General features: G+C 36.0%; 1 protein-coding gene and 1 pseudogene across 12 annotated transcripts in view; one reads left to right on the forward strand and one right to left on the reverse strand.

The window, feature by feature from the left end:
• Positions 1-12771, reverse strand: part of CENPC (centromere protein C) — a 69171-nt gene that overhangs the window by 15375 nt on the left and 41025 nt on the right. For all 12 annotated transcript variants that reach the window (XR_011969653.1, XM_072620897.1, XM_072620893.1 and 9 more), the window contains 2 exons: positions 5058-5150; positions 4644-4751 (listed from right to left, as the gene is read on the reverse strand). Coding sequence is in view for 11 of the 12 variants with exons in the window: in XM_072620897.1 (XP_072476998.1) it covers positions 4644-4751; positions 5058-5150 (201 nt within the window). In the remaining variant the exon portion in view is untranslated. The remainder of the gene's footprint in view (positions 1-4643; positions 4752-5057; positions 5151-12771) is intronic.
• Positions 926-1475, forward strand: LOC140510810 (transcription factor A, mitochondrial pseudogene; annotated as a pseudogene).

Consider the following 12771-nt stretch of genomic DNA (forward strand, 5'->3'; position numbering starts at 1 on the left):
CTTGCTAAATGGGTGGAGCAGGAAGGGTGGAGCAGAACTGAGAGGAAGTTATTGAGAGCAGTTAGAACTGAAGGATACAGGCAAGCCCACAGCTGGCTCTGAGTGAGAGAAGGGCATTTTGTTTAAAGGAACCTGTTTGTGATTTGTCTAAGGGAGCTGGTTTGTGAGAAGCCTACCAGGGGGAAGGCCTAGGTGGGGATAGTGGTGTCTTCTGCATAGTTATTGTGTATATTTTTGTTGCTGTGATGGATTTGGCTTTCTGGTGTCATGAATAAAGGTTCTGGATCTGTCTTCCATGTGGAGAATCTGTTGCTTTGTATTATTCAGAATTATGCAGGGATATTTATGGCTATAGTAGGCACTGTGAATATCACACTGGCACTACAAATGGGGATGGGGATGGGATTGCGAAATATCAGACCTCTATTTGGAGGCAAGAAGGCTTCGGAAGAAGAAATGTATATCCCAGAATGGGAGGATTTGCCTTATTCCTCCCTAGCAAGAGAATGGGCTAAATCCACAGGGTTCTGTGAAAACTGGGAACAAAGACTAAAGAAGGGTGAACCTAGAGATTTAGAAAGATGTTTGCAAGGAATACTAATAGAACAGGGGAAATAAATGGCAGGGTTGTGCAAGAGAGGCTGGGCCTTGCTAACAAGCTATCAAATTATGTATAAAAGCAGAGACAAGCTGCTGGAAGAGAAAGCTCAGATGGAAAGGGAGTTAGGTTGGTTTTCATGAGAAGTTTTTTATGCTTTCCTTACATTCAAACTCTCCTTTAGAGCAAGCTAGGGGCTGAGGGAGGAAAGGGAGGAGGCCAGACTATGGCTTTGAGGGCTAGGGGGTGAGGGCCCTGGGCCAGGCTGTTGCCCTCCCAGCCCCGACGTGTAGTTCTTATCAGTGGATAGAAATGGACTGTCCTTGATCCAATGCTCCAAAGAAGACCTTGTCTTCATACATTCATTTCAGCATAGAACGTGGGCCCATGCTCAAAGAACAAAATCCAGATTTGAAAAACCTTGAGATAATTCAGAGGCTGATGATGCATGGAGGGAGTTTCCAGAATCATAGACAAAAGTAAATGGAGAAGCGGTAGTACCCAGGCAGATTTTTGAATACAAAAAGAAGAGGCCTTTAAATATAAAGAAGAGTTCAATCCTAATCAGGAAAAAATAAAATAAAATAATTATTTTGAAAGAAGAGAAGTATGGAACAAAGGTTACAAAGGAAATAATAAAGCAAAATAAAGATAATTAACCATCTTTGGAAAGCCCAAAAAAACCTCGCTCAGGTTATATTTTTATTTCTGAACACACTATGGAAGCAAAAGGAATTTCATCACAGGAAATGATGAAGCTTTTAAATGAAGAGTGGAAAATCTGTCATCATCACAGACGCAGGTAGATATGTCACTTGTCAAAGGTAACAAAATTTGTTATGCAAATGAAAATTCATGGGAAGGAACAAATGCTTGAAAGGGATGGGAAAATCTTTTACATTTTAGAAAGCTAAAAAATGAAATTGGAAAACACCTTGAAAACAGATATTGATATTTGCTTCTTCAAAATGAATATGATAAATATTCAAGAATCAATAGGGTCTCTTACTACACAGGAAATTGACAAAACTTCTAAGAACGATGTTGGCAAACATTTTATATTAATCTCTTTTTGTTAATATGTGGTCTTCAGCCAGTATGCTAACATATTTTGTATTAGCACCTAGCTATGGATACTCTGCTGGCATACTCAATCTAAATTTAGACAGATCTGCTTTTGGAATTACTGAATACTAAAAAAACTCCAACTCATCCAGGTGTAAGAGGGATTAATTTTACCCTTAGATAAAGATAAACCAAATTGTGAAATATTTTTGATACTGGATGATGACAAGAAATTATTCTTGCTTCCTAAGGAAAAAACAAGCATTTTGCTTTTCTCAAATTGTCTTAAATTGTGCTATCACTGTTGTGTATTTTTAAAGATTGAGGAACTGACTTAAGTAAATTTCACTTCCTAGGTAAGTTTTAATTCCTAGGTAACATTAGTTCATATAGTATTCAGAGACAAGAAGTAGGCACGTACAAGATTGTTGATTTCATTTGTGATTAAAAATTAAAACTAAAAAAAGAAAGAACAAGCGAGAAAGTCTCAGGTGGTAGAACAAAAAGTTGTTGTCAATTTAGCTCACAAAAAGAAGCAAAAAAAGTAACAAGAGGAAGTCAATGCAGCCCTTGCACAGGCTGGGTTTGATTGGGGCCCAAATGCCTGCCAGAACCAGGAAGTCCCCACAGTGTTTGGGGAGGTAGTGGAGGATTTTACTCAGCAAGAGATCACATATTTTGAGTAGGTTCACCCAAAGGATTGGGTTCTACTGACAGAATAAGATTAGAAGCTACAGTACAGGTAAAATGGAAGCCAGATGATGCTCCAAAGGCTATGGAAATTACAGCACAAGGGAAGGATAATACCATAACTGGATAATACTATGAATGGGGTTATAACAGTGGGTACATGGACTCCAGAAGCACAGCTGATCCTCTATCTACTCTGCTTCTGATTACTGTCTCCTTATTTCTTTTTGGTTTTTTGTCTGTTAAACTTGTTTACTAGATTCGTTTTCTGCAGACTTATTAGTCCCCTCTACCTGCAGATGCCTGATTGCTTAAGCCAGATGTCACCCCGTCCACAACTGTGATGTGTGACCTCTGGACCCAGCATCAACCAGGCTCTGGATGCCAGCTAAAGAACTGACCTCTTGCATGGGACCTCTTGGGGCAGGGACAGCTCTACATCCAGTTTCAGCAAGAAGTAGCTATAAAAGAAGAGACTTTCTTCCCTTATCCCAAGATTTTAGGCCCCATTTGTTTAAAGGGGGAATGATGAGGTGCTTATGCTCAAGCCCCACCCTAGGATATTGTTTTATGTGCTTATTTTATGTGATCCTGTTATATTATTGTAAAGTTCTGCTGACACCAATCGCCTAAGATATTTTTATGTTTACTTCCTGTTATCCCTGTTATAATTCTATTAATACTAGTTGCCCCACCAACCTATGTAATGAATATGAAAGATCTTGGGGTCAAATGTAATAGTGATTTAAATGGTAAGATCTTTCCCATTCATTAATAGGCCCATGTGACCTGTTTAAATCACCTGAAAGTCACATGTGGTGGGAGGAGCTTGCTAAATAGGTGGAACAGGAAGGGTGGAGCAGAACTGAGAGGAAGTTATTGGGAGAGCAGTCAGAACTGAAGGATACAGGCAAGTCCACAGCTGGCTGTGAGTGAGAGAAGGGCATTTTGTTTAAAGGAACCTGTTTGTGATTTGTTTAAGGGAACTGGTTTGTGAGAAGCCTACCAGGGGGAAGGCCTGGGTGGGGATGGTGGTGTCCTCTGCACAGTTATTGTGTATATATTTTTGTTGCTGTGACGGATTTGGCTTTCTGGTGTCATGAATAAATGTTCTGGATCTGTCTTCCATGTGGAGAATCTGCTGTTTTTCATTATTCAGAACTACGCCGGGATATTCATGGCTACAGTAGGCACTGAATATCACATTGGCACTACATAGAATCAGAGCTGGAAAGGGATGTTATCCCTTCATTTTACAGTTGAAGCAACTAAGTCTCAGAGAAGATTTAATATTGCAAATTTCTAAGGGTTCATAGGTTCATAAACTTAAGAGCTGAATGTAATCTTAGCTTAAACAATTAAGTTTTTTTGTTTTATTTAGCTAGGAATTAGGCCACCATGATACTTTCTATATCCACATCATGCCTCTTCATAACTGCCTTTCCTTCCCATTCCATTCCCAACCTAGCCTTTATTATGTTACTATCTTTTCCCATTATAATGGTAGCTCCTTGAAGGCAAGGACTAACTTGTTGGTTTTTAGAGGTATTCCTAGCACTTAGCACAATTCCTGGTACATAGCAAGCAGTTAATAAATGTATTGTCTATCTAACTACTTACCTACCTAGTGCAAGTGTTCTCAAATTGTATTGATGACACCTTCTGACACTCTAGTGAAGCCTAACAGACCACTTCTCAGAATAATGTTAAGTATTTAAAACAGAAGATTCCAAAGGATAAAAAATAATTATCAAAATAGTTTAAAAACCAAGTTCACTGGACTAACAGTTACAAACCCCTGATCACAACCAATTTTAAGGATAAAGAAGCTGAGAATAAAAGAGATCAAGTGACTTTAAGGTTAAGGTCAAGGTATTAAGTGACAGATTTAGATAGCAAACTCATGTCCTCTGACTCCAAAGCCAACATTCTTCACATTTTATGATGCTATCTCCTCATATATTTCCACCTTCCCTTTTTAAAGATGAGGAAAGGCAAAAAAGTCACAATGGCAGGAAGTCGCAGAGCTAAGATTCAAACCCAAATCTTCTGACTCCAAATCCAGCAACCTTTTTGTTATACAATTATTTAAAGAAGGGGAAGAAGGATAGGGAATAAGCATTTATATTGTACCTACTAGGTATCAGACACTCTTCTAAGAGTTTTAGGCATTTTGACAATTATTCCTACAAGGTTAAAGGGTACATTTCAAAATATTCAAAAGAATTTATCGAAATTCTAATATTAAATTTCAAAATAAAACAAAAAATTCAAACAATTAAGGTCATACTTTGCTCATCTTCACAAGAACCTGTATTAACTTTTTCTCTTTTTCCATTAGACTTCTTTCTGGGTGAAACTCTGTCATTAGATACTGTTCCACTGACTGCAAATTCACCTAAAATAAACAAGGAAGGCTGATCGTTAATTTCAACCTCAGTCCTCACTATGTAATTTTTACAATTACTTATAAAATTAAAATAAATTATTTTTATTATCGAAAATCACTAGAAGATCAGAAGAAAGAGAGAAAAGGAGAAGTATGTGGGTAGAGACAGGTTCATAAACTACTTTTCTATTGTTAAACATTTCTCATGCCTTCTTTCCTGAGATTCAGTAGAATGTATAGAAATAAAAAACACAAAAGATCTTATGATTCCTCTTAAAATGGAATAAAATACATTCCAATCAAAGTTATACATGCCTTCAGAGTCTACTCGCTCTCCTCTCCAGTACTCCAAAGGTTTCATTTTCATTCTTGTACTGCGACGAACACATGGCATTTTGTCAGGAAGGTCTATTTACAGATGTTCAACAAAAACAAAAGGAAATAAAGTTACATATTTTGGACAAGAAGGAGTCAAAACTTCAGTTATTCCACATAGGTCTTCAAATATCTCCTTGAAAATTAATTTCTTCACTGTAAAGACAAGCAACTTTGAAAGATTTAAAAACTTTGATACAGTGACTAACCATGATACCAGTGAACTAATGATGAAGCATGCTACTCACCACCTAACAATGTGTAATGGATTTAGTACAAAACAGTACAAAATATATGTTCTGAACATGCCCAATGAGGAAATTTGGTTTCCTTTATGCATATTTTTCCAAAGATTTGTGGGTTTTTTCTTTTTTCTCCCAATTTTTGTGGATAGGGAGGGAATGGGAAGGAAAAAATTATTTCTATTAATTGGAATAAATCTAATTTTGAAAATATTAAAAACACAAAGAGAATGGGTATATACAACTTAATGACTTTGCAGGGACAGTTCCAAACTGCTTTCCAAGATGGTTGGATCTATTCAAAGCTCCAGCAACAGTTCATTAGAGTTCTTCCCTCAACACCCACAACTGTCATTAACCTTGTCATCATTGCCAGATTTAGGTGTGAAACTGTTGTTGTTTGTCCTTCACTCTTGAAGAGGACCATGACATCAAGATGATGACATGGCTTGCACTTGACTTTGATTTGAGCGAGGGAGGGCTCACTTTCCTCACTTTCTTCTCCTGAGCCATACTGGACTATCAGGTCCAATAGCCTGATATTCATCAGGATGACGGGAGATGGCGCAGGATGCAATGTGAGACCCTGTCCCTTTCAGGCTAAGGTCTTATCACATTCTCACTTTGAGTGAGATACACATTCAATGAATAGGCTTCTTTAAGTTACTTACGGGATGGCCCCTTTAACCAAAAAAAAAAAAAATCAAACTGGGAGGAGGTATGAAGTAAACACTCAAGAGACATTCTAATTTTGATTTCTCCTATCATTTATTTGTAATATTTTTTCTCCATAATTATGTATAGCTCAGATTTCTTCCCTTGAAAGATACATGTTCTTCTGGTAGAATTAGTACTTCATTGAAATGCATGGACTTCAAAAATTTCCAATGGACTCTTGGGGTAAAATGCCTTCCATATCCAGAGAAAGAACTATGGAACTGGATGGCACATAGAAACAGACCATTTTCTTTTGTATTATGTTTTGTTTTTATGGTTTCTGCCATTCATTTTAATTCTTCTATGCAACATGCATTTAATAGGAATGTATCTGTAGAACCTATATAAGATTGTACACCAACTCAGGGAAGGAGTAGGGAGAGAGTAGAAAAAAATCTAAGATATATGGAAGTGATTGTCGAACACTGAAAACAAATAAAATAATTCAATTTAAAAAAAAAAGAAAGATATAATGTTCTAATCCTTAACCATATCTATTGAGGAATGGCTCTTGTTCTTTTACATTTGCATGAATTCCCTGTACATCTCTGACATCAGACCTATGTTAGAAATATTTGCCACAAACAGTTTTGCAAGATAAGTGTTTTCAAATTAACTATGCTGATTTTGCTTGAGTAAAAAGTTTTCAAGTTTATGTACAAAACTATTCATGTTTTTACTCCCATCTAAGCTTTGGTTATGAACGTTTCCCCATCTGTACCAGTGAAATTTTCCTCTCATTTGATTATGGTCTTCCCTTTTTATGTTTAGGACACATATATATACTTTGAGGCTTACTGTTTTATGTGGCATGGTATGTTGATATAAATTTAATTTCCCCTAGACTCCTTTCCAATTTTTTCTGTAGTTGTCCAATGTGAGTGAATTCTTGCCCTGATAGTGCACTAGGGTTTATTAACATTATGCTACTGTGTTCAATTGCTTCTGAATCTTATATATCTTAATCTATTCAATTAACCAGTTTCCCTAATTTCAACCAATACTAACTTGTTTTGATGATTACTGGGAAACCAGCTCATTAACTGAGTTTCACTTGGTCAAGAACAGATGTTCTGAGTCAGTCTAGTGGGTGTAAAATCACACACACAAAAAAATCAAAAAACAAAAACCATTACTATCATAAAATGAAACCATTTACAAACCATTTGTCCCAAATAATCTGTACCCACTATATCAGGTTCACATTTGTCTCACAGCAATTTAGGATGCCATTTTTGCCACTATGCCTACTTTTGCATACAATTTATGTTAAATTGATGTTAATTTTTATTTGAATGTCTGATAGAATTCATCTGTAAATACAATTGGTCCTAGTTTGTTTTTTTCCTCCATGAGTTTGTTTATTTCTTTTTCTAAGATTTAATTATTTAAATTCTATATTCATTGTTCTGGTAATATGAGTATTTTATATTTTTGAGAATATTCATCCATTTAAGTTATAATTTTTACTAGCATTTAACTAGTTTCTAATAATTTCCTTTATTCCTTTTTCATGTTATGAGTTTCCTTTTTTAATTGGCAATATTTTTCCTCTCCTTGGGGTGATAGTTATCTAAAAGTTTATTTTATTGTCTTTTAAAAAATGTTTATCAATTGAACACCTTTTTGTCTTTAAATTTTTCTCTTCCTTTATAGAACTGTCATTTTTGCATTAAGTTGTTTTTTAAAAATTTATTCTTTTTCTAGTTTATTATCCTTTTTTTATTATTGTTCTTTCTCTCTGGTATGGATGAAAGTGTTTAACAATATGAAGTTTCAGGGCAGCTAGGTGGGGATGGAGCACTAGGTGTGGATTCAAGAGAATCTGAGCTCAAATATGACCTCAGATCTTACTAGCTGCATGACCCAGGGCAAGTCACTTAACCCCACTGCCTCCCCACATCCTACATCCCCCCAAAAAAGTTAAAAATATGAAATTACTCCCGAAGGGCCCCTTTGGCTACATAAAACTCAAAACTTTGATGTTATCTCAGAGTCTTCTTTCTTTGAGAAAACTGTCTACTGCTACTTTAATTTTTTCTTTGAACCACTAATTCTTTAGGATGTCACTATTTTAATTTTAATACTTTCTTAAAATAACTTACATTGATTAAAATTTTTCAGTTGTGACAGTCAATAAAAGATGTGTTTAACGTTTCTGCTTTTCTATATTTGTCTAAGAGATATTTTTTTGTGTGTAGCCAATACATTCCTTTCTGTTAACATTCAATAATCACCAGAGATTTATAATACCCACTTTTTCTAAAATTTTATTTAGGTCTTTAACTTTTTTCTTTTTTTTAGATTTATCTAATTCTAAAACTTCCATATTGAGATTCCCAACTATTAAAATATTTCTGTCTATAAACTATGTAATAAAATTAACTTTTCCTTTCGTGTGTGTGTTCATCCTTCGTTGCTGAAGAAGACCATGTCATCAGAGAAATGATGACAATGACTTGCACTTGACTTTGTTTTGAGTGAGGGAGGCCTATGCAGGTCACCAGCCTCACTTCTCCTCCAGAGCCATCTGAATCCAGTGACCAGATATTCATCAGGATGATGCAGATGACCCAGGATGAGGCAATTGGGGATAAGTGATTTGCCTAAGGTCACATAGCTAGTGAGTGTCAAGTGTCTGAGGTGAGATTTGAACTCAGGTCCTCCTGGCTCCTGCACTGGTGCTCTATCCACTGTACCACCTAGCTGCCCTTTCCTTTAGGTACTTAGATGCTATATGCCATCTGATGCATACATTTCTGGTGCCTTTAAGTAGAATGCAGTTTCCCTGCTCACCTCTTTTATAGTTATTATTACTAATGCCTTTTCTCAGATCATGATTGCTCTACCACTGATTTTTTCTTTATTCATCTGAAGCATAATAAGTTATACTAGAACCCCTAATTTTAAACTGCATAAATCCTTATGTTTTCAATGCATTTTTGTAAGCAAATATTTCTTATCGTGCTTTCTAATCCAGGCTATGTTTCTATTTCATGAACTGAGTTCATCCCATTCATTCACACTAGTTATTAATAGCATATTTCCCACAATCTTATAGTACTTTTCCTCTCTGTGGCCCAATCCAAATAAGACAAGAGCAAGCTCAACACTAGAAATCCATTCCTATGCCCCTCCTTTTCTTCCTCTAGTCAAGAGACCGATCTGTTTCCTGTACCTTATTTTTCTTTTGATCCATCTCCATGATCTACTTTTAGAAGATAGTGTTTTGCTTGTGATTATTTGCTTACCAGTTCTACTGTCCTTCTTAAATCCTCTTTTTCCTTATTGATGCCCATTTTCCTTTTGGTTTAATATATTAATGTATTTCTATACCAAGCTCTATAAATATTCACCATTCCTTTCTCTGATTCAAAGTGAGGTTCCAGAGATTCCTTAAGCCTTCACTATCCTTTGGCATTTTGCCAGAGGAATAGAGTCTATTCTTATAGACTATATCAATTATACAAGTACTAAGTTTCTCCTACTCCTTCCTCATTTCTTCCTTAGTATAAATAATCCTTTTTCTGTCCCTTTTCTATCCTTTCTCAAATCTATAAAACATAACAAAAATACTCCATCCTGCATTTGTTTTCCTTGGTGGCCCTTAACAACTGGGAGCTGGGAATAGAAATACAAGCAAAAAGAAAGAAAGGCCTCTGTCCTCTAGGGGTTTGACAGTATATAAAAAGAAGCTGGGAAGGGGAGTGGGTAGAAGTTACCCTGTGAGAGTGCATGATGGAAAAGTCCAGGGGTAATCAATCTGATGGAAAATGAAGAGATGGCCAGCCTAGGAGCCCTCTAAAAATTGAGGTTCTGGGAGGATCCCAGTAATCAGAGAGAGGGGAAAAATACCCTTGAATGGTTCCATAAAGGTTCTGATAAAGAAGTAATCATCAATACAACTTGCTATTGCCTGAAAAATAGAACAATGGAACCAACTAGAAACATTCAAGGGACAATAAAAAACAAAAGAATACAATAACCCAGTGTTCAACGAAACAGAAAATATAAAATGCTTAGAAAAGAACTTCCTACTTTACAAAAATTGTTTGAAAAACTAGAGAGCAGTCTGGAAGAACTTAGGCTTAGACCAACATCTTATACCATATTCTACAATTCACTGTAAATGGATAATGTGAACTTGTCAAAGATTTTATAATAAATAAATTGGAAAAGAAGAGCATATACTTCTCAGAGCTATGAGCAAAAGATGTGTTCCTGATCACAAAAGGGATATAGAAAATTATAAAAGACAAAGTGGATAACTTGATTATATGAAAGAGAAAAGTTTACACTCAAAATTACTGCACCAAGGTTAAGAAAGGAAGCAGCTGAATGGGGAAAAAATTGTTTTATCAAATTTCTCTAGTAAGTATTTATTTTCCAAGATATGTAAACCACTAAAGACATATGTATACGCACATGTGTATTACATATGCATACATACATATATACACATACATGGCTATATTGCGTGTGCGTGTCAGTTAAAGTAGCATATGAACATGAACGTACTATGTATGTGTGTATATTTTGTCTTTTTACTTAGAATTACTAAAAAACATAGGAAATTACTTGGAGGAAAAACAATTCAATTTAGCAGGGGAAACTATGCCCTTTTAATGCAGAACAGCCTAATCTAGTTAGTGGATAAAGTGCTATACTTGCAGTCAGAAAGACCTGGCTCCCAATTTCAGGTTCGAATACTGTCGGAAATACTTTCTTACTGCGTGACCCTTGGTGAGTAACTTTAGCTCTCTAGACAATGCCATCTATGAAAAGAGGAGGCTGAACTATTAGCCTCTAAGGTCCTTTCCAGCTCTTAACTTCAGTAGAAATATTTGTGTATCAGCAAATTATCTCTAAGAGATTTTGGCTAAAACAGAGTACAGAAGTTTTTCTTTCACGATCATAAAAATAGCATTTGACTCAGTACAGTATAAGGCAGTCCAAAGATTCATCTCCAATAAAGCCTTTTGTACATATGTTAAGATGATCCACATTTCCTTCATAGATGAAATCAAAGAGACAGTTTTGTTCAATAATAATCAAATGATTAGCAGTACCAAAGGAAGCATAAAACATAAAAGAGGTACCCAACTTCACCAGTTAATAACTGTCTAAGACAAGATTTGAAACAGGGTCTTCCTGAGTCTGTGTCCAGTATCCTATGCACTATTCCACAAGGGTGAAGTCCACCAAATGCTCATAACTGCAGATGACACAATGAAATCAGAACAAAGCCCCACAATTCTACAAGGTCAATTAAATGAAATTCACATTTGTTCAAAGGAGATTGACCAAAAAAAAATCACCCAGGAAAAACAAAACCTGAAAACTGTAGCATTCAACTGGATGGGTAATTCAATTGAATTAGTTTCTCAGTATATACTGAGGCAGCTAGGTGGCATAATGCATAGAGTATGGGAATTGGAAGACATGAAGACTTGAGTTCAAATCCTGCCTCAGACATTCAATAGCTATGTGACCATGTCTTTGTGACCAAGTCTATGTGACTTCACTTGTCTGTCTCAATTTCCTCATCTGTAACATGGGGATAATAATAGCAATTACCTCCCAGGGCAGTTTTTGGAATAAAATGAAATATTTATAAAGCACTTTGCAAACCTTAAAGTGCCATATGAATGCTGGTTCTTGTTATGGTGATTGTCATTATTATTATCATTATATCTCTTGAATAGGAGAAAGAAACTAAGTTGGATTGCACTAGAGAAGCTACAGATCACTTGGTATGATCTTGAGCTGCTCCCATTTTTTTTAACTCCAGAGAGTCTCCTCAATGATGCTGTATGGCTATCAGTAATGGAATACCACAATCTCCAGAAAATCTAAATTGATGATCCAAAGTCAGATGCAAAGAACTATAGTCAAGAAAAATGGCCTGAAACACATTCCCACCAATGACTTTCACACAAAGAGTGGTGTAAGTGACTATCATCCAAGAAATACTGGTACTATCTTGATTAAATTTAGTATTTGTCAAGTTATAATGAAACGAAGAAAATGTGAAGGGATATAAATTAAGTGATCTGGCCTCAATACAGCAGGCAATGGGAAAGCCATTGAATGTTTAAAAGTGGGGAAATGTCATTATCAGATCTGAATTTTGTGAAAGATTTATGGAAAAGCACAGACAAGAATTATATGCTTTACCTAGTTGTAGTACAAGCAAAAGAGCACTGGCTCTAAAGTTAAAGGACCTAGGTTCAGATCTAGCCTCTGATTTTTATTATATATAGGTGATCTTCAGCAAGTCACTTAATCTCCCTAGGCCTTGGTTTCTGCAGGTATAAAATGAGGGAATTGGTCTCTAGATTATAGGTTCACAAAGTGGGTCATACTGCCCCCTGAGGGGCACTGAAGAAATAGGGGCAGAAGAAAGGGGGGGTTAAGTAGCCTTGGGTGCAATGGGGGGGGGGGGGGGCGGCATTTGTATAAAATAAGGAGGTGGTGGAAGCATAAGAGAATTTTGAAAAACCATTCGTACATGTTTCATCTGTTGTGTAATAAGAGTTAAAGTCATAGTGATTATATTATTTTCCAAATAAACACACAAAATGCAAGTTTACCAACTGGCAGGCAAGCGAGTCATGTATTGTTGGGAAGTCCAATAATCATCAGCAGGAATATGTGAGCATAATAACTTGTTTACAATACTATATGGTTACATG

This window comes from Notamacropus eugenii, chromosome 6 (assembly GCF_028372415.1).
Source record: "Notamacropus eugenii isolate mMacEug1 chromosome 6, mMacEug1.pri_v2, whole genome shotgun sequence".
NCBI lineage: Eukaryota > Metazoa > Chordata > Mammalia > Diprotodontia > Macropodidae > Notamacropus > Notamacropus eugenii.